General features: G+C 42.5%; 1 protein-coding gene across 2 annotated transcripts in view; it reads right to left on the minus strand.

Annotated features, from left to right (window-relative positions):
• The window catches only part of DEPTOR (DEP domain containing MTOR interacting protein), a 129,995-nt gene that overhangs the window by 38,376 nt on the left and 65,677 nt on the right, over positions 1–25,942 (minus strand). For both annotated transcript variants that reach the window (XM_073330244.1, XM_073330243.1), the window contains exon 5: positions 22,696–22,874. In XM_073330244.1, coding sequence (XP_073186345.1) covers positions 22,696–22,874 — 179 coding nt within the window. The remainder of the gene's footprint in view (positions 1–22,695; positions 22,875–25,942) is intronic.

A 25,942-nucleotide genomic window follows, 5' to 3' on the forward strand; every position in this document is an offset into this window, starting at 1 on the left:
TCATGAATAAACAGAAAGGTCATGCCAATCAGCCAAAACTGTGAGGTTCCAAGGGCTGACTAATGAATCAGCCTGCTTTGCTCCTTGCTGTTTATTTTTTGAAGTGCCAGAAGCACACAGCATTGTTTCAGTGCTTTAGAAAAGCCAGTGTCACTCAGCTTTATTGTGCTTCGTGTAAGTGCTGAATTTGTAGGCTCTCCAAGCCAACACCCCAAGGTCTTTGTTAAGATGAGGATTTTACATTTTGGAGGCAATTCAATTCCTGGTTGTAAGACTCTAATTACACCACTAATGATGGTGTCCCATTCTGCTGAGCTCATCGTTTTGGATATTCTCATTTAATAAGAACAAAATAGAGTTTAGGAATTATCCCCATTTTTAAAATGAGACAGAGAGGTTTGGAGTCTTGTCCATAATGACAAGGAGGACCTGCTGTCAGAGCCAAGGCTAAAATTCAGGAGTACCTACTTCTCCGCCCCATTATCAGACCATTAAAATATTTCATAGCGGACTCCTGGCAGTATTGTATTATAATAGCAAAATAATGTAAAACAAACTCATGAAACTTCTCTTTGTGATAATCTCATAGATAATTTACTAAAGCTGAAGAAGACATGCTATATTTATACAACATTCTAATGGAATTTTTATTCCAACTCTCATGGAGCTGGGCCATCGTGAATATTTACAGGGAAATATATATTCCAATTACCAAGTATCTATAATTATTAATATAAATATAATAAATTAGTTCTGGTTTAATTTTAATATTTTCTGAACTGTATGCAATTCTTCTCAAGTAAATATATCCTCTCTATCATGTTACCATCTTTTCTTTATTAGTACAATTGTTTTGACATTCTTAAGAAATCATGACTCCTGGATCATTAGAAAATCAACACACGTTTTTACTACAGGTGTCACAAAGAAGTCTAAAATTGTGGAGTGACTATTGCCCATGACACTCCATAGCCTAATTTGCTTCTGATGATATCCCTGTGTATCTTACAATAATAAACCTTGTTTTGACTAATATACTAAGTAACCGTGAGATAGAGGTTACAAGACAGAATGGGCCACACTCATCCCTTGTGTAACTAGTTGTAGACAATGGAGTTATGCCAGGGATGAGTTTGATCTAGTATGTGAATATAACTGGAAAGAACATAGTCAGAATGATGCTATCATCATCTGTTGTAGAAACACAAAAAGATATGCTTTGCCATCAGAATATTCTCCCCTCTCACATAAACAGTGTAAGTACAGAATTCTGAGTGCTCATTCAACTGTTACAAAATTCCCAAATTCTGAGTTATACCTACATTAAAAATATAAATATCAGGGTGCCAGCTCTCAGCCTCAGGAAGAGTAAATACTTGACTCCTGAATATTGTGTTACTTAATAGGTGCTCCTTGCCAAATATCAGTGTTTATGCAAAATTAAGGAGATTGAAAAACCAAGCTCTTAAAAAGGAAGGAAATTCTAAAAGTGAACAATGAGCGCTCAATTTTAGGTGCCTCCTTGTGCTTATGTGGTCAAATAAGGTATTTTTTAAAAGTTATTCCTGTGGGGCATTGACTATTTTCTGCTCTGAAGTTGCACAATGGTTTCCATCTGAGTCACTCGACTTTAAGACTTCACCTTCAGGGCTGAAATTCTCCATATCTGATCTCTGCCCAAGGGTGACTTTATCTGGAGTTAGAGAGTAGCAGCCGTGTTAGTCTGTATTTGCAAAAAGAAAAGGAGGACTTGTGGCACCTTAGAGACTAACCAATTTATTTGAGCATAAGCTTTCGTGAGCTACAGCATCCGATGAAGTGAGCTGTAGCTCACGAAAGCTCATGCTCAAATAAATTGGTTAGTCTCTAAGGTGCCCCAAGTCCTCCTTTTCTTTTATCTGGAGTGTCTGAGCAAAAATGGCTCCACCAGTTTTGAGCACAAAGAGAATGGGGGATAATGGAATTCTATTTTTTGAACAACCGCACAGATGAAATGATTGCATTTTGAAGCTTAGCATGGAAACAGCCTTCAAAAAGGAGCAGTGCATAGCCTTGTTCCCGAGGAATCTGGCTTGAACAAGTTACAAGCATTTGAAAATTACATATTGGGAATGTACAGTAGCTTGTCTTTTGCTAAAATTTTTAAATGTGGACCTACAGAGCATGGGTGCTCATCTCATCAGTCAGCTTACCCATCACGTATTTTGATTCAGTCAGTAGAGAAGGAAGGAAAGAATCCCAAACAATTTGCAGTCACAGAGAGATGTACAGATTTGCCTAGCATGGACTTTCTTAGGTGTAATTCAGTGGATGAGGTTGTTAACAACCTTAAAACTAACTTAGATGGGCAAGCTATGAAACTAAGGAAAGCCCTACCCATGGTTAAGAAGGAAAGGTACAGTAAATTGGTGTTTACAAAATTATTAAAATACAAAAGAATTTGTCATACAAATCCTAAGTCAGTACATATATACTGGATAATACACACAAGAGTAGAGATAAGGTTGCATGTCGTGCTTCCCTTCTCATCTACACCTGTTTTGCATGGGTGTAACTGCACTGGATTCAATGGCATTACTCCTGATTTACATCAGTGTAAGTGCAAGGAAATTCAGGCCCCTTAAACCTGACATATCCCAGCCTTTGTTCTTAATACTGCAGCTTTAGCAGTTTTTGTATGGCTCTATCGATACATTATTTGCCAAATAGTACAACAGATAAAATACAATACAAATGGCAACTTCCTGTATAATTTTACATACACTTTCTAACACTTACCTACAATCTTGTAATCAGCAAAGGCCACAAACAACTCTCAGATTTGCAGTGAGAGGGAAGCACAGCAGGAAAGCAAACATTATCTTTATTCAAATTTCACAAAACTGGAGAGGATTTACAAAATGTGAAAAGCTATTTTAATAAATTAGGTGACTCACGCTTTAAAACCCAGGTAATTTTCACAACCATCTTTTTCCTTCAATCTCACCCACAATTTCAGTCCCACATGATTTTTAATAATGATGATATCTCAGCTACCACCACCCGTTAAAATGGGATTATGGCTATTTTATGTCATCGCTGCAGAGCAAAGGAAACGGAGTGTCCAGGTGAATCTGCTTGCTAACAGTTCTCAAGTCAACAGCCAGACTGGAAGTGGGAAAATGTTAGCAAACTGTATGGGATTTTAAGACCTGATGTCTCATGTCTTTTTCACAGCTGGAAACAAATGCTTTTTCCACTCTGAAGATGAGAAACACTGCTTTCCAGAAGCACACAGAATACAATTCTAATCCTTTTGCTAATTTGCTAATGTTTCTAACATTATGTTACACTGATGTAAAACAGGAGTAACTCCACTGGTTATGACAGAGACCTGCTGGTGTAAAACTGGAGTAAAGGCCACAGATCCTTAACTATCACTAGTCCCTCCAAAAAATAATATTTTTTGGCAATAATCCAAGACATAATATTGCAAGTCCAGACCTCAATGTATTGTTTTGATCTTTGAAACAACAGGACATTGCCCTGAAGTTTACACTCTAAGGAAACAGCAAGTATAATACACACACACAAAAAAAAATACATGACATGGAGCAGATACTAACTGAAATGCCTTGCAGGGCAGGTGGTTTTTAGAAATTATCTAAAAAAGGGCAGGGAAGGAGCTTGGTGTACATGAATTGGATAAGCCATCCTTCTGTGACTGAACTGTTTTCTAACCTGGCTTTTCCACACCCCTCCTATGAAATGTTTGGATCAACTCTGATTTCTTTTTGATTCTTCACTTTTGCACACTACCCCAAGAAGAACTAGTGTTTAAAAAAGCAGACAATAAAGTAACATTATTGTGACAGTCTGTATCCCTATGTTCATTCTTTTTAAAGTATGGCTTGTGAGGTATCATTTAAAAACTCATAATGTGCTGATCATTATTGTCCTGGTAAAATATGTGTGGCAACATTGTACGTAAACTTATAAGATTCTACTGTATAACATTACTGAGACATAATCCAAGTTTAGAAAAGCAGGTAGAAACCAGTTCCTCAAAGACAAAAGGCAAACTGATGTCTTAGCCAGGTGTCAACAAAACCAAATGGACTATCACCTGATTAAGTGGCCATTCTTTGGGAGGAAAAAGGGTGTGAGTGAGAAATTTACATCTTGGCAAAGAAGCTGCTGGAAGTTCCTGTCACACAGACTTTCTGTCTCCTGAACCCCAGTTAGAGATGATTCTCAAGAGGAGGAAAAGATATAAAAATGGGGAACAGATGCCCCAACTCATCACTCCCTTCATCTCTACTCACAGCAGCAACAACAACTGAAGGACAAGGCAATCAACACTGAACTGGGGGAGGGGGTCCTGGCTGAAAGGATTCCAGCCAGTAAGACAGCTAAAGCATGTGGTGAGAGAAACCTTTGCTTTGAATTCATTTAGCTTGTTAAGTTACATATAAGATATATTTTACCTTTTATTTACTTGTAACAAATTACGATTTTTATGCCTCGTTACTTGTAATCACTTAAAATCTATCTTTCTGTATATAAACCAGTATGTGTTTGTATTGAAGTGTTTGGGACCCTTCATTTGGGATAACAAGATTTGTGCACATCATTTTCTATTAACAAAGTGATGGACTTTATATGAGCTTGTGTTGTCCAGGAGGGTACTGGGCAGTACAAGACGCACATTTCTGGGGGGAAATCTGAGACTGGGAATATGCTGGTGTTTCCCTGAGATGTAATTCATGAGTGGCTGTCTATAGCGCTCATACAGAATAGCAGGGAGTGATTTACATGCCGAAGGCTGTGTGTGAGCAGACCAGGAGTGGTTGCTCTCACAGCGAAGCAATGTAAGAGGCACCTCAGGTTGGTGAATTGAGGGAACACAGCTGTCCGTCAGTCCAGATTGTGCCCTGGTTAATGTCATAGTTATAAAATAACAATGCCCTTTAACTGCCCTTCTTGGAGGAGAATACACAGCTTTCTAAGGCTGCCTCTTATTCCTCTGGACTTTTGCCAGTTCAGTTTCTGTGTCTTGGAGACAGAAAACAGAATGAGGGCCAACTTGTTGAAAACGTGTGCACACTTTTGCATGAGGCTCTGGCAGGGTGAGCCTGCAGACTTTAAAAACAAAATTAGGCCCTGGCTCTGTAGTCACCCAGTATTCACCATACACTCAATCACTAAAGCCCTGCACGGATACAAAATTTGTATCCGCATCCGATCCGTGATCTGCGAGCTGCAAATACGATCTGTGGATACAGATATCCACACATATAAAGCGGATATCCACAGATTTGCAGGGCTTTAGATATAAAATTTGGATCTGCATCTATCCATGATCCACAAAAATGGTCCTCCAATATCCACATCCACAGATGCGGATATAAAGAGGATAACAATGGATTTGCAGGGCTCTATCAATCACAGTCTTGATATCTTTCACCCACCACTGCAGAATACAGCCACTGGAACTCTTCAAATTTCATTTCTCCTTTGTTCATTCCTGCTGCTTTTCACAATGTAAACGCTAAAAGATTAAAATAAATGGCACTATATTTTTCATTGGATTGTGCTTTTCCTTTTCCTCTCAAAGGCTTCCTGTTTTTCTACAGCTAATCTAGCATCTGCAAATGTGTTTTAATAATGGTACCTATTCAGACTAGTTTCTTCCTACACATTGATGAATCACATCTGTTTGGAGCTCTCTCAAGCTAAGGAATCATAGAATAATAGAATATCAGGGTTGGAAGGGACCTCAGGAGGTCATCTAGTCCAACCCCCTGCTCAAAGCAGGACCAATCCCCAATTAAATCATCCCAGCCAGGACTTTGTCAAGCCTGACCTTAAAAACTTCTAAGGAAGGAGATTCTACCACCTCCCTAGGTAACACATTCCAGTGTTTCACCACCCTCCTAGTGAAAAAGTTTTTCCTCATATCCAACCTAAATCTCCCCCACTGCAACTTGAGACCATTACTCCTTGTCCTGTCCTCTTCTACCACTGAGAATAGTCTAGAACCATCCTCTCTGGAACCACCTCTCAGGTAGTTGAAAGCAGCTATCAAATCCCCCCTCATTCTTCTCTTCTGCAGACTAAACAATCCCAGTTCCCTCAGCCTCTCCTCATAAGTCACGTATTCCAAACCCCTAATCATTTTTGTTGCCCTTCGCTGGACTCTCTCCAATTTATCCACATCCTTCTTGTAGTGTGGGGCCCAAAACTGGACACAGTACTCCAGATGAGGCCTCACCAATGTCGAATAGAGGGGGACGATCACGTCCCTCCATCTGCTCGCTATGCCCCTACTTATACATCCCAAAATGCCATTCGCCTTCTTGGCAACAAGGGCACACTGCTGACTCATATCCAGCTTCTTGTCCACTGTCACCCCTAGGTCCTTTTCCGCAGAACTGCTGCCTAGCCATTCGGTCCCTAGTCTGTAGCTGTGCATTGGATTCTTCCGTCCTAAGTGCAGGACCCTGCACTTATCCTTATTGAACCTCATCAGATTTCTTTTGGCCCAATCCTCCAATTTGTCTAGGTCCCTCTGTATCCTATCCCTGCCCTCCAGCGTATCTACCACTCCTCCCAGTTTAGTATCATCCGCAAATTTGCTGAGAGTGCAATCCACACCATTCTCCAGATCATTTATGAAGATACTGAACAAAACCGGCCCCAGGACCGACCCCTGGGGCACTCCACTTGACACCGGCTGCTAACTAGACATGGAGCCATTGATCACTACCCGTTGAGCCCGACAATCTAGCCAACTTTCTACCCACCTTATAGTGCATTCATCCAGCCCATACTTCTTTAACTTGCTGGCAAGAATACTGTGGGAGACCGTGTCAAAAGCTTTGCTAAAGTCAAGAAACAATACATCCACTGCTTTCCCTTCATCCACAGAACCAGTAATCTCATCATAGAAGGCGATTAGATTAGTCAGGCGTGACTTTCCCTTGGTGAATCCATGCTGACTGTTCCTGATCACTTTCCTCTCCTCTAAGTGCTTCAGGATTGATTCCTTGAGGACCTGCTCCATGATTTTTCCGGGGACTGAGGTGAGGCTGACTGGCCTGTAGTTCCCAGGATCCTCCTTCTTCCCTTTTTTAAAGATTGGCACTACATTAGCCTTTTTCCAGTCATCTGGGACTTCCCCCGTTCGCCACGAGTTTTCAAAGATAATGGCCAATGGCTCTGCAATCACAGCCGCCAATTCCTTTAGCAAGGAAGAGTCAGAACGTTTGCCCATACGTTCAATAAGCAGACAGCAATTATTGGTCCTCGATTCTCCCTACTATATAAACATGATACATATATTTCTAGCCTTATGAATATGTATATTTTATCTGAACTGTAGATAAAACCATCTGTGTACATACTCCAACAGATGTTTAAGCACTTGCTAGGACACAAACCAAAACGGTATTGTTTCCACATTTGTACTGCAAACATTTCACTTTCCACATGCAGTGCATGTAATGTTGAACTGTTTCAGTTTCAGAGTGTCTTATATAAACAAGGAGACAGCTTCTCAGTGTAAATCGTTAGATCTGTTCCAAATTACACTAGCTGAGGATATGTCCCTGTATATACACATACAGACACACAGACACACACACACGTTGTAGGTCAGAAAAAAAGGTGTGATGTAATGAGAGAACCACATTTCATGCATAATATCTACAAAATATGACATTTTTAAGCAGTATAAGAAAAACTTAAGCAACAGGATTCCAATGTACAGGACTCTGAAGTCCAATGGTAGCTTATCTCCTATCAAATAATGTATCTTGTACTGATTGTTCACTGCTTCAACACTGTACTTCAGGTAGATTAAAGCATGAAAGCAGGTTAATGTTTGTAAATGTAGTATCTAGAGACATAAAGGGTAACAAGAAAACATTCTTCAAATATATTAGAAGCAAGAGGAATACCAAGGACAGGGTAGGCCTCAATGATGGGGGGAAAATAATAGAAAATGTGGAAATGGCAGAGGTGCTTAATGACTTGTTTGTTTGGGTTTTCATCAAGAAGGTTGGTGGTGAGTGGATGTCTAACATAGTGAATGCCAGTGAAAATGAGGTAGGATCAGAGGCTAAAATAGCAAAAGAACAAGTTAAAAATTACTTAGACAAGTTAGATGTCTTAAAGTCACCAGGACCTGATAAAATGCATCCTAGAATACTCAAGGAGCTCACTGAGGAGATATCTGAGCCATTAGCGATTATCTTTGAAAAGTCATGGAAGTCGGGAGAGATTCAAGATGACTGGAAAAGGGAAAATATAGTGCCAATCTATAAAAAGGGAAATAAGGACAACCCAGGGAATTACAGACTAGTTAATTTAACTTCTGTACCTGGAAAGACAAGGGAGCAATAATGGACCGAATGATTAAGCAATCAATTTGCAAACATCTAGAAGAAAATAAGGTGATGAGTAACACTCAGCATGGATTTGTCAAGAACAAATCATGTCAAACCAACCTGACAGCTTTCTTAGACAGGGTAACGAGCCTTGTGGATGGGGGGAAGTGCTAGGCGTGGGATATCTTAACTTTAGTAAAGCTTTTGATACTGTCTTGCATGATCTTCTCATAAACAAACTGGGGAAATGCAACCTAGATGGAGCTACTATAAGGTGAGTGCAAAACTGGTTGGAAAACCATTCCCAGAGAGTAGTTATCAGTGGTTCACAGTCATGCTGGAAGGGCATAATGAGTGGGGTCCCGCAGGGATCAGTTCTGGGTCCGGTTCTGTTCAATATCTTCATCAATGATTTAGATAATGGCATAGAGAGTACACTTATAAAGTTTGAGGGACGATACCAAGCTGGGAGTGGTTGCAAGTGCTTTGGAGGATGGGACTAAAATTCAAAATGATCTGGACAAACTGGAGAAATGGTCTGAAGTAAATAGGATGAAATTCAATAAGGACAAATGCAAAGTACTCCATTTAGGAAGGAACAATCAGTTGCACACATACAAAATAGGAAATGACTGCCCAGGAAGGAGTACTTCGGAAAGGGATCTGGGGGTCATAGTGACCATAAGCTAAATATGAGTCAACAGTGTGACTTTGTTGCAAAAAAAGGAAACATCATTCTGGGACGTATTAGCAGGAGTGTTGTAAGTAAGACACGAGAAGTAATTCTTCTGCTCTACTTTGCGCTAATTAGGCCTCAACTGGAGTACTGTGTCCAGTTCTGGGAGCCACATGTCAGTAAAGATGTGGACAAATTGGAGAAAGTCCAGTGAAGAGCAACAAAAATGATTAAAGGTTTAGAAAACATGACCTATGAGGGAAGATTGAAAAAATTGGGTTTGTTTAGTCTGGAAAAGACAGGACTGAGTGCGGACAGGATAATAGTTTTCAAGTACATAAAAGGTTGTAACAAAGAAACAGAAGAAAAACAGTTCTTAACCTCTGAGGATAGGACAAGAAGCAATGGGCTTAAATTGCAGCACGGAAGGTTTAGATTGGACATTAGGAAAAAATTTCTAACTTTCAGGGTGGTTAAGCACTGAAATAAATGGCCTAGGGAGGCTGTGGAATCTCCATCATTGGAGATTTTTAAAAGCAGGTTAGACAAACACCTGTCAGGAATGGTCTAGATAATATAGTCCTGCCATGAATGCAGGGGACTGGACTAGATGACCTCTCGAGGTCCCTTCCAGTCCTATGATTCTATGATCTTTTTCTGAAAGTGTAAGAATGCTTTCAAAGGCAGTGGATTTTATCTAGAATATTAAGTAAAACCAGCATTACCATGCACTCAGTTCAGTAGTCTGTTCAGTGAATCATTACACTCTGCCTATGTGCATGTTTAGTCTTTAACAAAGCAAGTTTATAGAACATAGTTATCTGCTTTTCTTTGCTTCTAAATAAAGTATGCAAACTACAGAGTTTGTGAATAGAGGATAAAAGAAGATGAAAAAGGCCTATCTGGTCATCTTTTATGTTGCAGCTGTTAAAAATTGAAACTTTTGTCAGAAAAATAGGATGAAGATAATTTGGAAACAAGTCTTCCTGCTTTACTTATACAGCCCCATAGATGTGCATGGTACATCATGAAACAAATAAAGACAAATGCACTGCCCACAAGAACAACACTGGAAGGACAGAGATAACACAGGGAGAGGGTGGTAAAGAGGAAGTATGAAACTGAGGGCAATGAGTTTACATGATCACATGGGAGGCTCTCACTCCTTACCCACCTTAAGAGTAAAAACTTGAAAAAACTTGAACTGATAACAGAAAGGTTGTTTTTAAAACCTGATGTAAAGTAAATAAAACGGACTGCGGATTTAGCATAATAAGTTAAATTGGGTGAAATCTGTATTTGAATTCCTCAAGGGACACAGCTAGCATGGAATTTTGTAAAACAACCAACCAAAAAACCTATGATGAATATGCCCCTATGGACATCACCTTTAACTTGGTCATATTTATACTAAAATCAGTTATAGTGCTGGGGGGGTCTCTAAGACTTCTTTAGGGTGCTGAACGGAGGTTCGTGTCACTGAGATAAAGCAGGACATCACCTTTATGATCTTTAGCACAGACGCTGATGACCTGAATACCTGGAGAATTTCTGATAGCTATTGCAAGAGATTCAAGGATTAAAATAAACAGAAGAGGTGATAAAGCACATTCTTGTGTCACTCTTCAAGGGAGAAAGTCTCTGGTTAGGAGCCATTCCAGTCAAGGAAAGCACATGGTGAATTACCAACAGTTACATGGAGGTTATGAATTGAGGAATGAAATTATCTCCAGTATCAGCAAGTCATAGCCCAAAAGAGAGAATGGCAATTAAGGAAGCTGTACATTTCAATGCCATGTTTTACTCAAAAAATGAGAAACAATAGTTAAAAATAGGGAATTGGAGAAATATATTAATGCAACATGTACACTATAATAAATGAAAGATGCTTCTGGACAGATCAGCAAAAGACAATCAGATCATAAGGGTTTTTAAAATTTTCTTCTCCTTTTCAGGTCTGTACACAACTTTAATCAGATGTGGTTTACTGGTGAATACGTAAAACAGCATTATACCTTGCTGCTTTAATACTGCATTCCTTTGCTTAGGGCAAGTTTCTTGTTATACAATGCTACTATATTTCTGCTTGCAAAAGGTGGAAGAAAATTAAAACATTTTTAACATGTTTTTGCAATGTAAAAACTGATAGCGGAAGTCAACACTTATTGTACAAGCCACTGTGAACGTTGTTTTCATCCACGAGAACAGTGGACGATTAGTTGACAATAGACAAAATCTTGAGAGGTGCTGAGCTCCCCCATCTGCTATAAGTTAATATGATCTGCATGTGCTCAGCACCTCTCAAAATTGGGTCCAGTGCAATCAACCAGATTAAATTTTTTAAATTGTAAAATTTATTCAGATTTAAATAATAATTTTATAATACTACAACAAAACCCTTATTCAAACAGGAACTCTGCTCACCAGCTACCTTCAAAAGAGCTTCTTTCCATTCCTGCATCTTTCAGGGAAGCAAATGCTGAGCCCTCTCCAAAAACCCTATCAAACAGATATCTTAGTGCTGATGGAAATGATCAGGTGGAGAGGTCTGGATTCTAAAGACCTGTTTATCACCACAACAGGTACAGCATAGTCAGCAAGAATTCAAGCTTCTTCAAAACACACCACCTCTGAGGATCATCTCTGTTCTATGCTGTCCACTTCTAGGCCATAGGGGATAGTTCAATGACAAATGAGACTCAGAGTAGAGATACCAATTAGTCCCAATTGTGATGTGAACAGTTTCCCACCAGGAACTGGGCTAAAGTCTTGACTGTTTCATCCTGGCCCCCAATCATCCTTCAGATGCTAATGTTTGGCTACTACTGACCCGTTCCAAATTCAAACTGATAATCTAAAAGAGAAAAGGGACTTGAAATGGAAGACAGAACCTAAAGTCATCCATTTCCTTACTCTTGTTTCTAAACTATGTCTTAGTTCTACAAAAGAGTTGGAAGAAGACTTTTAGCTTCACAGGTATGATCTTCTTTACTGATTTGGAGGAGATTGCAAACAGCATATTAATGAAACTCACAGAAGATACTAAATTGAGAGGACTTAACACGAGTCACGACAGAGGACTAATTCAAAGGGAAATAGGGAGACAAAAAGCATGGGGAGAAAACAACAAATGAGATTTAATTTGGAAAAAAGCAGGGAAGTAACATCATAAATATAATAATAGTAATATGCAAGGGTATTCTGGGCCCTGTTCTGTACTGCCCTACGCTGCCTGTAGTGGTTGACACCAAGGCAAAGTGCTACCTGATTTGGTAGCATTTTATATTCACTTTGAACTTCAGTCAGTGACGACACAAGGTGCAGGGCACAAGACAATCAGACCCAGTGAATCCAGGAGAAAATAATCCAAAATACAGGCATCCAAATGTAAGCAGCAGCCTGGCAAGCAGGAACACTGAAAGAGATGAGTAATCTGGCATAGAAACAAGAGATTGAATGTTGCTTCCTAGGTACTGCATTTCTTATAAGGTGGAACTGGATACAAGCACAAGCTGTACTGCATACACAATGAAGTAAAATCAATATGTGTCTAAATTTGGTGAGAATTTTTAAAGCATTTAAAAATATACTATTTTAAGACACTGCCACAGAGCGTATGCACCTACTGCCTGGCAAACACAAGTGGTGTCATAGGAGAGGACTTCCCTCTCCCAATATGAACCAGATCTAAAAGGGAAAGCGCTTAACAGCTTGAGATCCCTTGATCTTGATCTGATCCCAGACCTTCAGCTTGACTGACTGCAAGCCTGAAGATATGCATACAGTCCTGCAACTCCGTATCCATGGGGCTCTGGGTGAAAGAGGAGGAACACTCACATGCCAATCTTTGCAGTATCAACCACATTTATTCTCCTCACCTAACCATGCAGCATTAATTTATATTACAAGGGCCAGGCAAACTGCTAACATGCTGACCTTGAAGTTAGCAAATTAAGGACCAAATCCTTCTCCAGCAAGTCTTGTACAGGAAGCAGGAATGCTGCCTAGTATGTTGGTCCTGTGGTCCTGGGATCCTGACAGGATTCCAGGAGGAACGAGCCATGAGGCTCACATTGCTGTACCTTTGTAACGGAGTAGGTCACATATCAAGCTAGCATGTGCTAAAAGCAGTCTTTTGGGGGACTGGCCACATCCCTCAGCAGAAAAAACATGCCATGATGTGCTAACTGATGTTGTAGCCCCTCCCCCCTCCTTAGAGATCTGTTGAGCGGGGGTTTCCAAACTGTAGGCCACGGTCCAAAGGTGGGCATTGACACAGTCCCGGGTGGTCTGCCATCATGGGTGGAGTTTTGGCAGAGCAAGTGGCGACGCCAGGCGCTCTGTGCATCCAGATCAGTTTCCCCACGTGGCTTGGGTAATGGCCGCCACACCCTCCAGGCTCAGGTAGCTGTAGTCCTCGGTGCCTGTGAACCACTGAGTGCTGGTGGTCACAGTGACTGGGGAGGATGACATGACCCAGCCTAGCGCGCACACAGCCACAAGGGGTGGAACTGCCCCACTGTGCCAATTAGGGACTGGGCACACAGCCTGGCCCTGCAGCAGCACCCCCTCGGACACAGCCCCTCCCGACACGCTGAGCTACACCTCTGCCTGCACCCTGAGCTACCCTACTCTGCACACAACCCCAGCTACTTCCTGCCTGCACCCTCATATACACTCTTGCCTGCACCCAGAGCTACCCTCCTCTTTGAACATAGCTCCCAGATACCCCTGCCTGCACCCTGAGCTGGCTGAAAGACTGAAAATTGTAGATGAGATCAGGTTGAACCTCACTAACATATGTCCCCAGCTGGAAAAACTGAGCAAGGAGAAGCAGGCACATCCATCCCATTAAAAAGACTACTGGTCTATAAGTTATTTTATATTTTATTTACAATATTTGGTTTTTTTCTAATTAGTAGAGACTACGGTTGGGTCTTTACTTAGCACAGAAATCCAAATTTTACACTAAAAAGGAAACTGAAAACACAATATAATGTTCAAAGTTGGACAACTATTTTGTTTGAAAATCAAATAATAACACAATGTGGTTTTTAACAATTTTCTTAACATTGTGTTGCTTACTGTTCAGTTTTAGACAAAATTATGTTTTGCCTCTTTGAACACCGCATTTTGCTCTCAACATTTTTTTAAAGTATAGTTTTACTAAACCTGTTTGGTTACAAAGATCTTGAAACACTGCTTTGAGTGCTAGGGATTTCTGTCATTACAATTGTTCACATTAAAAGGAAAAGGAAACATGTACATGTACATTGTTTATTTAAAGTGTTATAGTTTATATGAATGTAATCATTAAAATAAACTAAAATAATAATAATAAATATCATTAATAATTTTCCTCAAGAAGTGTTAATAATGGGCTTCGGTGGCTATTGCAGCTGCACGGGGGGGCCTCAGGGACAAAGGTTTGGAAACCCCTGGATTAGAGCAGCTTGGGGACTACTCTAACCTATTGCAGAACTGGGCAAACTGAGAGCTGTAACTAGCTCCCTCACACCTCCTCTCACCCCTCTGCCGCCCATTGAACTGAGCCCTGGTATACACTAGGACTTTAGGTCGAATTTAGCAGCGTTAAATCGATTTAAACCTGCACCCGTCCACACAGTGAAGCCCTTTATTTCGACTTAAAGGGCTCTTAAAATCGATTTCCTTACTCCACCCCTGACAAGTGGATTAGCGCTTAAATCGACGTTCCCAGCTCGAATTTGGGGTACTGTGGACACAATTCGATGGTATTGGCCTCCGGGAGCTATCCCAGAATGCTCCATTCTGACCGCTCTGGACAGCACTCTCAACTCAGATGCACTGGCCAGGTAGACAGGAAAAGAACCGCGAACTTTTGAATCTCATTTCCTGTTTGGCCAGCGTGGCAAGCTGCAGGTGACCATGCAGAGCTCATCAGCACAGGTGACCATGATGGAGTCCCAGAATCGCAAAAGAGCTCCAGCATGGACCGAACGGGAGGTACGGGATCTGATCGCTGTTTGGGGAGAGGAATCCGTGCTATCAGAACTCCGTTCCAGTTTTCGAAATGCCAAAACCTTTGTGAAAATCTCCCAGGGCATGAACGACAGAGGCCATAACAGGGACCCGAAGCAGTGCCGCGTGAAACTGAAGGAGCTGAGGCAAGCCTACCAGAAAACCAGAGAGGCGAACAGCCGCTCTGGGTCAGAGCCCCAAACATGCCGCTTCTATGATGAGCTGCATGCCATTTTAGGGGGTTCAGCCACCACTACCCCAGCCGTGTTGTTTGACTCCTTCAATGGAGATGGAGGCAATACGGAAGCAGGTTTTGGGGACGAAGAAGATGAGGAGGAGGAGGAGGTTGTAGATAGCTCACAGCAAGCAAGCGGAGAAACCGGTTTTCCCGACAGCCAGGAACTGTTTCTCACCCTAGACCTGGAGCCAGTACCCCCCGAACCCACCCAAGGCTGCCTCCTGGACCCAGCAGGCGGAGAAGGGACCTCTGGTGAGTGTACCTTTTAAAATGCTATACATGGTTTAAAAGCAAGCATGTGAAAGGATTACTTTGCCCTGGCATTTGCGGTTCTCCTAGATGTAGTCCTAAAGCCTTTGCAAAAGGTTTCTGGGGAGGGCAGCCTTATTTCGTCCTTCATGGTAGGACACTTTTATCACTCCAGGCCAGTAACACATACTCGGGAATCACTGTAGAACAAAGCATTGCAGTGTAAGTTTGCTGGCATTCAACCAAAATCCGTTCTTTCTCTCTCTGTGTTATCCTCAGGAGAGTGAGATATAATTCATGGTCACCTGGTTGAAATAGGGTGCTTTTCTTCAGGGACACATTCCTGCTGTGCTGTTTGCCTGTGGCTGAACAGAAATGTTCCCCGCTGTTAGCCACGGGGAGGGGGGAGGGTTGAGGGGGTAGTCACGCGGTGGGAGGAGGCAAAATGCGACCTTGTAACGAAAGCACATGTGCTATGTATGTAATGTTAACAGCAAGGTTTACCCTGAAAGAGTGTAGCGACTGTTTTATAAAATGTGTCTTTTTAAATACCGCTGTCCCTTTTTTTTTCTCCACCAGCTGGATGTGTTTCAATGATCACAGGATCTTCTCCTTCCCAGAGGCTAGTGAAGCTTAGAAAGAAAAAAAAAACACACTCGAGATGAAATGTTCTCCGAGCTAATGCTGTCCTCCCACACTGACAGAGCACAGACGAATGCGTGGAGGCAAATAATGTCAGAGTGCAGGAAAGCACAAAATGACCGGGAGGAGAGGTGGAGGGCTGAAGAGAGTAAGTGGCGGGCAGAAGACAGGGCTGAAGCTCAAATGTGGCGGCAGCGTGATGAGAGAAGGCAGGATTCAATGCTGAGGCTGCTGCAGGACCAAACCAGAATGCTCCAGTGTATGGTTGAGCTGCAGCAAAGGCAGCTGGAGCACAGACTGCCACTGCTGCCCCTCTGTAACCAACCGCCCTCCTCCCCAAGTTCCATAGCCTCCACATCCAGACACCCAAGAACGCGGTGGGGGGGCCTCCGGCCAACCAGCGACTCCACAACAGAGGATTGCCCAAAAAAAAGAAGGCTCTCATTCAATAAATTTTAAAGTTGTAAACTTTTAAAGTGCTGTGCTTAAAGTGCTGTGTGGCATTTTCCTTCCCTCCTCCACCACCCCTCCTGGGATACCTTGGTAGTCATCCCCCTATTTGTGTGATGAATGAATAACGAATGCATGACTGTGAAGCAGCAATGACTTTATTGCCTCTGCAAGCGGTGATTAAAGGGAGGAGGGGAGGGTGGTTAGCTTACAGGGAAGTAGAGTGAACCAAGGGGCGGGGGGTTTCATCAAGGAGAAACAAACAGAACTTTCACACTGTAGCCTGGCCAGTCATGAAACTGGTTTTCAAAGCTTCTCTGATGCGTACCGCGCCCTCCTGAGCTCTTCTAACCGCCCTGGTGTCTGGCTGCGCGTAACCAGCAGCCAGGCGATTTGCCTCAATCTCCCACCCCGCCATAAACGTCTCCCCCTTACTCTCACAGATATTGTGGAGCACACAGCAAGCAGTAATAACAGTGGGAATATTGGTTTCGCTGAGGTCTAAGCGAGTCAGTAAACTGCGCCAGCGCGCCTTTAAACGTCCAAATGCACATTCTACCACCATTCTGCACTTGCTCAGCCTGTAGTTGAACAGCTCCTGACTACTGTCCAGGCTGCCTGTGTACGGCTTCATGAGCCATGGCATTAAGGGGTAGGCTGGGTCCCCAAGGATACATATAGGCATTTCAACATCCCCAACAGTTATTTTCTGGTCTGGGAAGAAAGTCCCTTCCTGCAGCTTTTGAAACAGACCAGAGTTCCTGAAGATGCGAGCGTCATGCACCTTTCCCGGCCATCCCACGTTGATGTTGGTGAAACGTCCCTTGTGATCCACCAGAGCTTGCAGCACTATCGAAAAGTACCCCTTGCAGTTTATGTACTCGCCGGCTTGGTGCTCTGGTGCCAAGATAGGGATATGGGTTCCGTCTATAGCCCCACCACAGTTAGGGAATCCCATTGCAGCAAAGCCATCCACTATGACCTGCACATTTCCCAGGGTCACTACCCTTGATATCAGCAGATCTTTGATTGCGTGAGCTACTTGCATCACAGCAGCCCCCACAGTAGATTTGCCCACTCCAAATTGATTCCCAACTGACCGGTAGCTGTCTGGCGTTGCAAGCTTCCACAGGGCTATCGCCACTCGCTTCTCAACTGTGAGGGCTGCTCTCATCCTGGTATTCATGCGCTTCAGGGCAGGGGAAAGCAAGTCACAAAGTTCCATGAAAGTGCCCTTACGCATGCGAAAGTTTCGCAGCCACTGGGAATCGTCCCAGACCTACAACACTATGCGGTCCCACCAGTCTGTGCTTGTTTCCCGAGCCCAGAATCGGCGTTCCACAGCATGAACCTGCCCCATTAGCACCATGATGCATGCATTGGCAGGGCCCATGCTTTCAGAGAAATCTGTGTCCATGTCCTGATCACTCACGGGACCGCGCTGACGTCGCCTCCTCGCCCGGTATCGCGTTGCCATGTTCTGGTGCTGCATATACTGCTGGATAATGCGTGTGGTGGTTGATGTACTCCTAATTGCCAAAATGAGCTCAGCGGCCTCCATGCTTGCCTTGGTATGGCGTCCGCACAGAAAGAAGGCGCGGAACGATTGTCTGCCGTTGCTCTGACGGAGGGAGGGGCGACTGACGACACGGCTTACAGGGTTGGCTTCAGGGAGCTAAAATCAACAAAGGGTGTGCCTGTACATCAAGGAGTATTTCAGGCAGGACTGCACGGAGGGTTCCAATAAGAAATGGTGCACCAAAGTTATCGTTGTTATTGGAACAAGGAGGTTAGCCTGGCCTCTGATTGATACATGGCTAGATTAACCTCGCTGCGCCTTCTCTGTGACTGACTGCAGTGTGATCTAGACAGGGGAGGAGGAAAATGAGTCCAAAACAAATCTGGTCTATGTCTTGTTCTGACCCACTCCATCGATCCTTTACATCTTTGGCTGGCAGCAGACAAAAAAGGCGCGAAATGATTGTCTGCCCTTGCTTTCACGGGGGGAGGGAGGGTGGGAACGGGGTCCTGACGATATGTACCCAGAACCACCCGCGACAATGTTTTAGCCCCATCAGGCATTGGGATATCAACCCAGAATTCCAATGGGCAGCGGAGACTGCGGGAACTGTGGGATAGCTACCCACAGTGCAACGCTCCAGAAGTCGACGCTTGCCTCGGTACTGTGGAAGCGCTCCGCCGAGTTAATGCACTTAATGCACTTAGAGCATTTTCTGTGGGGACACACACACTCGAATATATAAAACCGATTTCAAAAAAACCGACTTCTATAAATTCGACCTAATTTCGTAGTGTAGACATACCCTGAGAGAATTTTAGTCACAGCAGATAATCTGTCCCAGTGCTTCCAACTCTAGATAAAATATGACAGATTCCCTCTGTGTAAAAAAACTCTTATGTCTGAACGTTAAAGCATTCAGTGTGTCCAGATGTCTTAAGAAGTGGAATTTTATAAAGCTGCAAAATTTGTCCTGTGCTCTTTTAGTTTTATGCATGCACAGACATACTTCTCATTCCTTTATAGAATCTTTGCTCCAATCATCTGATTAATTTAATCAGTGGTTGCAAAGGCAGACTAAATACAGATAATTGTCAGTGGCCACTCAAGCATTAAGAGATGTACAGGATATGCTGCCCTAGTACACAAAGGGACAAATTTTCAGGCTATGACCTCTATTAGGGCATGCAATTTTTGTGAACCATGACTTGCATACACAAAGTAGAATACTCATATGAAACCACATTTGCTTGTACAAATCCTGTAGATGTTAACAAGGCCATTTTCAAATTCAATCATAGTGTGTGCAAAGCACAAAGGGAGGTCAGTCTGAGGTCCTTTTGAAAATTTACCCCAAGTTGTTTATCAACTGGCTATAGTACAACATTTCTGAAGTTGAAACGTTTCACCTTTCTACGACATTTGCATAATTCCTTTTAAACACCTAGTTTCCCTTTTAAAATTAAGCATAGTTAATAGCTTCCTGTGTGAAATCTGGTTTGAGGCTGACTGATTAAAATGAAGACAAACATGACAGGAAATTGTGCTCTGCATATAAGAAGAGTCAAATACTGCCTCAGCTGCAAAATATTTTTCTGAAGTCACCGGAATGAGAACAGGTATCAATAAATAAACCGGAACTATTTAGTTATAGATGGAAAATTACCTTGATTAAGACTAGTTCTATCATACTTATGATTGCAAAGGCAGTATAATAAAAAAAATAGAAGAGCAAAATGTTTTTTATTCTGCTTCATGCATATTCAACAATATTGTTCGCTAGAGATCACCTTTAGGGAAAGGAGGAATTTCATTCTCCATTCCTATTCAATCCATGTCCTTGCTGCTTGTACTGCCAACAAGGATGTCAATTAGTGTCAAGTGAAACTTTATAGATGATGACAAAGAAAGCACAAGGAACATAGTTTGGTGTTCAGGTTCCAGAATAAACGCACTATGCTGGCAGTGGGGAAAAATACTGTTTTTACTGGTAAATGGAGTGCATTTGACTTAGAATTCAGGGGGAACAAACAGAATATTACATACCCACTGTTACAGTCTGAGTTTAAAATTTAGTAAAGAAAAGCTCTCAAGTCTAGCTCCACTATTAAGGAAAACTAAACTGCAACGACTTAGTAAGATACATAGATACATCCACTTGTTATAGCTCAATCTGTAATCGTCTATGTTAATCTTTCACCAAATAATTTCCAACCCTATCCAAACAAACAGCTTTAGTGAAACCTGTAGGACAGAATATCCTTATAAAACGAACTTCTGTTTTAAGAGTGCCCAAAGTATTCCCAAATATAATGCTAAGTCCCCAGGCTCTGATTCAGTTTTTATTCCATCTTTATGCAAGCAAAATCTCTAAGAAGTTAATGGAATTTACCTTTGTCCAATAAAGGTGAATAAGGATCTCAGTGTTTCACTTACATTGGGTACAATTCTGCTCTAGCTTTATGAGATGACCACCTATGTTCAGCTACTGATTTTCATTGCCCTTGAGTGATCAATAAAGGTTCACGGGTTTCAAAACTGAATCAACAGACTTGCTATGAATTCCCGGGTAGACTGTGCTCTTGGCACCCTTTAGCCCACTGGAGACAGACGGACCAGGCGTAGGACTAGGAACAGAACTAAGTAGACTAGATGGGTGTGGAGGAACTCATTGTATCCAGAATCAACCAGGAGAAAGCCTGGTTGACTGGGCTTACCCAGGCAGCATACACCAGTAGGTCCAGCAAACTACCCCTTGTACGTACTGGCTGGTGTGGGAAAAGGAAACACCTTCACATCACCTCTACCCCTTTACAATGAATTAGTTTCTCAGGGGCACTCAGTGGGAGCAGGAACTGCACCTTCCAGCCATACTGCGTGCAGTCCCTTGCAAGGGTGCAAGAGAGGATCTTTGTGCACCCACACAGGGCTCCCGAGGGTGACCCTTCGTTATTCCTTGGATTCTGTTAATGAGAACAATGCTTGCTTTGCAATAAATCTATCACATCCTGATTTTCTTTCCTCTGAACACATTTCAACCGTGAATCCAATTTTTTTTTAAACCAGCTCACCCTGTATCTACATATAGAAACAGCTCAGGGTAAAAATACAAATGAAATAATTGTTGCTGTAGAGAGGAGGGGGAAATATTTTCACTTTGCACTAAGTCCTAACCTGGTGGCACTCTATAAATCAGCACCAAGGGTAATTATAGAATTGAAGCTGCCTCTTGTAAACATTCAGAAGTAGCTGCTGTTAATTACAAGGTAAATACAAACTTTGCACTTGATTAAAGTCACAGAGAAACTGTAGAGGTACTTTATAACACCAGGCCTTTTCCTTCCTTGAGGTTACAGGTATTGTCATAGAACAACAAAAAGACCCTGCTTCATGCAGCTACCTATTATTGTTAAATCTGTACTGTGTTCTAATCTATACAGGTCTTATGCCGTGCTCATCATTGTAGCATCTGAGCACCTTCCAGTAGCACATTAAGCAATATGACTAACACATGTCACATGTCTGTTCTCTCATCCCCTCTCTAGGGGGAGAAGTACGTACAGTGAAGTGGTCTAGATTTATTTTTTTAATATTTACACACACACACACACACACGTGTTGGTATATGTTTATGTTAGAAAAGGTAAGATCAAAGAGATTCGCCTTGCACTTAGAGCACAAGGTGGTGAGGTTTGTGAGGGTCCTTAGTTCCTGGAGGAGTTCATTCTACGGTCTTGGGCTGCCCCCAAGAAAGCTCTGTCACTTGCACAGCTGAGCTTTACCCTTATTGTAGCAAGTTATGTCGTGCCAGTAGCACCAAGGAGCCCCACTGTGCTGGGCACTGAACAGATACTAAATCCCTCCTTCAAAGACCTCACAGTGCAGGACTAACTGTAATAATGTTTCAGGTGAAAGTGATTTCCCCATCCTTTTCCAAATATACCTGGCCAATTGTGCAATACGATAGGGATATCCGCTGGCGAGCCGGTTTGTTTACGTGCAGCGTCCGCAGGTTCGGCCGACTGCATCTCCCACTGGCTGCAGTTCGCCATTGCAGGCCAATGGGGGCTGCGGGAAGCGGCGGCCAGCACATCCCTCGGCCCATGCCGCTTCCCGCAGCCCCCATTGGCCTGGAATGGCGAACCGCGGCCAGTGGGAGCTGTGATTGGCTGAACCTGCGGACGCTGCAGGTAAAAAAGCATCCCAGTCTGCCAGCAGATTTCCCTGACGGGCCACGTGCCAAAGGTCGATCCCTGTCCTAGGGCAATGACTTCCACTGTTTAATTATTCACCACCAAATAAAAGGTTGCCTTTTATTCATTACTTATTTGTTACTAGCAACTCAAACCCAAATTCTAGTGGTTTTGAGTGCTTTTGAAAATTCAACCCTTTCTTAAAAATAAGTATACAACCATCTATCATTTAGATAGGAGTTAGAATTGGAAATGTTTTAGAGCCAAACAGCGCGATCTGCAACCTCTTTACATGATCCTGCATGGAAAAAGTGTTGTAAAGAGTGTAGCTTTTTGTTACCAGGCAGTAAATTCCTCACCGTGCTGTATAATCCCATGCTCCAACAGTCTACGGCCAAGTTGTTCTGCCTCAGTCCTTGTTGTGACTTCTCCTTCCTGAATCAGCCACTCAATAAATTCAGATGCCATGAAGGTCCGTTCATACTTGACGCTCTCCTCTTCCCTGGCTAGTAAAAGTGTGTTCTCAGAATTCATCAGCCTGCCACAGAAGGAAAAACGAATATATGGGGAAAGCAATTCTTCAGAAAGCAATTCCTGATCCATTTTTGTAGACTAGGCAAACAGAAGCAACTTTTTATTGCCTTAATTATAAAGAGTTCTTAATTATAAACTGGCATGTGGAACGCTAAAAACGAACAAAAACATTCTCAGGCTAATCACGTAAAACTGGGAACTGCAATTCAGAAAGCCGAAGGGGCTATTAACAGATGTCTAAGGAGTCTTGAAACAGATATTGTGAAATAAACTTACCAAAAAATAACTGTCCCAGTGTTTTGGATACTGAAAACACTTTTCCTTAGCAATACTTGCCTTTGCTATTTGAGTAACATGTGATCTTATGAAGTTGAAATAAGCACAGCTGTCTTTCTGTTAGGTCCTCCTTTGTTTATTAGCGTCATTGAGAACATTCAAGGCACTAGTGTAGTAGGGTATATTAGTTACCTTGTGTTCTCTCTGTGAGTCAGCTACTTTGCTTGAAAGAAATCAAACTTTGTTGTTCCTCTATTTTTAAATTACTTGCTATTTGTTATTATTTATAGTACAGTAGTGGCTCGAGGCCCCAGACCATGACTGTGCTGGACACTATACAAATACGTGAGAATCCCTACGTTGAAAAGCTTACAGTCTAACCAGTATTGGTTACAAAGTGGTGAGGGTTGTATAACAAAACAAAAAGATGGTAATCAGAATCCAGAAAATGTTCCCCACACAAGGAGGATCATTTTAAATGGAGGCCAATTTATTTTGAGATCAAAACGTGTACCCAAAAATTCAGAGGAAAGCATCCTACGATGTTGTGTTTTCCCCCCCTTTGAACACAATCAAGTTAATTCCATGTTCAAGATTGCCTCACCCTACAGGAAATGCTTTCTATTTTATATTGCTAAAAAGTTACGGTCCAAAACCTATTTGTAAATGAACTTATGACAGGTAAGAATGAATTTCAGCACTGTGTAAAATGCCATGCAGAGTGCACTGGAAACATCAACAGCTTTGTTTATTAACTAAAGTGAAATGTAGACAGTGGCTGATCAAAGTTTAACTTCATCACTCCACCACTGTGTCACAGTGTTCACCTGAAAGTACTGGGCAATTCAGCACTTGGTCTTTGTCCACACTGCAATAAAGACCGTAACAGCTGCAGAGGGCCTGGATCAGCTGACCTGGACTCAGAGAGCTCAGGCTATGGGGTTAAAAACTGCAGCATTCCGGCTTAGGCTGGAGCCCAGGTCTGACACCCCACAACGGATGTGGATCTCAGAACCCGAGCCCAAATGTCTACATGGCCAAAATGTCTATGTGACTTGGTACTGCAGGTTATTTTACTGCAGTGTAGACCCCAGGCACCTTTTAAAAACAATCCCTATACCTTTTTGTACAACTGCATAGTAAGTTGGGAAGGAAGGATAGCCCAGTGGTTAGGGCACAGCCTTGGTATTGGATTCAATTCCCTGCTCTCCCACAGACTTCCTGTGAATTTGGGCAAGTCACTTAGGCCCAGATTCTTAAAGGTAAGCACCTAACTTCCATTGAAATGAATGGGAGTTAAGCACCCCTTTGAGGATGTGAGCCTTAGTTTCTCTGTGCCTCAGATCCCCTTAAACAAGGGGATAATAGCACTTCATTCATCCTTAGCTCTATTTCTGCAGGTCTGCATTGCAGCATGGACTGCCTGATAACTACATGATCTTTAACGGGACTTGTGGCCTAGTTTTCAAGGGCCAAGCTAAGTACATGCAGCATTTCTCAGGATCAGCATAACAATCCTCCCAAATCATTCTACAACCAGCCAATTGGAGATGTTACAACACAATTAATTATCCTGGAACCGCTTAAGCTTTTTGCCCTTCTGGTCACAAATCAGAATGTGGTATAAATGTACATGAGCTTACTTTTAAATTGCTAAAGCATCTAGAGCTCATCTTAGCAGAAGAAATTGAGCACCTGTCCCTCCAGTTTTGTAAGTTCTGAGTCTTTGTAACCCATGAAGAATGGAAATCTGCATATGATCACCACCTCTCTTTTCCACTGACTTCCTGCATGCATAAATTCCAACTGCAATTACCAGGAATCATTTTCAAATGTTAAATGACATGAAACTAAACCTACAGAAGATCTTTTAAAAACAAAACAATTTCATTTCTAGCTAATCTGAAGGGGCACAACTATACATTAGATATATATTGATGTTACTGATTTTATACTCCTTTCAAATAACTAGGTCTAAATTGGTACACAAGCTGAGCTCTGACACCATGTGGAAGGGGCTGCCCCTTCTCCCCAAGACACCGCTCCCCACTCACTCCTCTCCACCCCGTCCCACCCATCGCTCATCCTTGCAGCCAGTAAAAGTGATGGGGCCATGGCCCTCTGGCCCACTCCATTCCGACACTCCGATAACACTTGTGTTGGAAGGACACGATATTATATATTAACATTACTTCATCTGGGGAGATGTTTAGAATTAATTAATGGGGGCATCAGAAAGTGATGTTGCAGGAAGATATGGCGAAGGCTCATTTAAAAATGACAATGGTTTAAGCAGTTGGTCAGATAGACCCTGATCCTACTATTTCAAGTCTAAAGGATTTATCCTACTGACTTGAACGGGAGTTAGCTGAAACCCTTAATCAGTTGGCCAGACTACCAGTCAGCCAAGCTATAGGTCAAGACCAGTGTCAAACTACATGGTCACAGTTGTGAACTGGTGGCAGATAAAGTGAACTGTTATACATTTTCTTGTGCCCTTGCCAAACCTTTTGAGCTGAGTAAGAACCCACACAAAAAAACTTAGCTGAATTCAGGGACAAATCCAAAAGCAGGTGTGACATTCCGGGGTGCAAGCCATACCAGTGAGGGGCTGTGTCATCATCAGCCCTGTAATCTGGCATGCCCTGCAATGCCTTGTTGCTGGACCTCCCAACCTAGATTGCTCACAAACAGCCACCAGCATGCAGGTGCTACTGAGTGACTATGTGTAACTGCAGCCTGCCAGCTGCACTTGGCTTACCCTCTGGCTTTTACCAGCCTTGGTTACTCAACAAG

The sequence above is a fragment of the Lepidochelys kempii genome, chromosome 2, assembly GCF_965140265.1.
Source record: "Lepidochelys kempii isolate rLepKem1 chromosome 2, rLepKem1.hap2, whole genome shotgun sequence".
Lineage (NCBI taxonomy): Eukaryota > Metazoa > Chordata > Testudines > Cheloniidae > Lepidochelys > Lepidochelys kempii.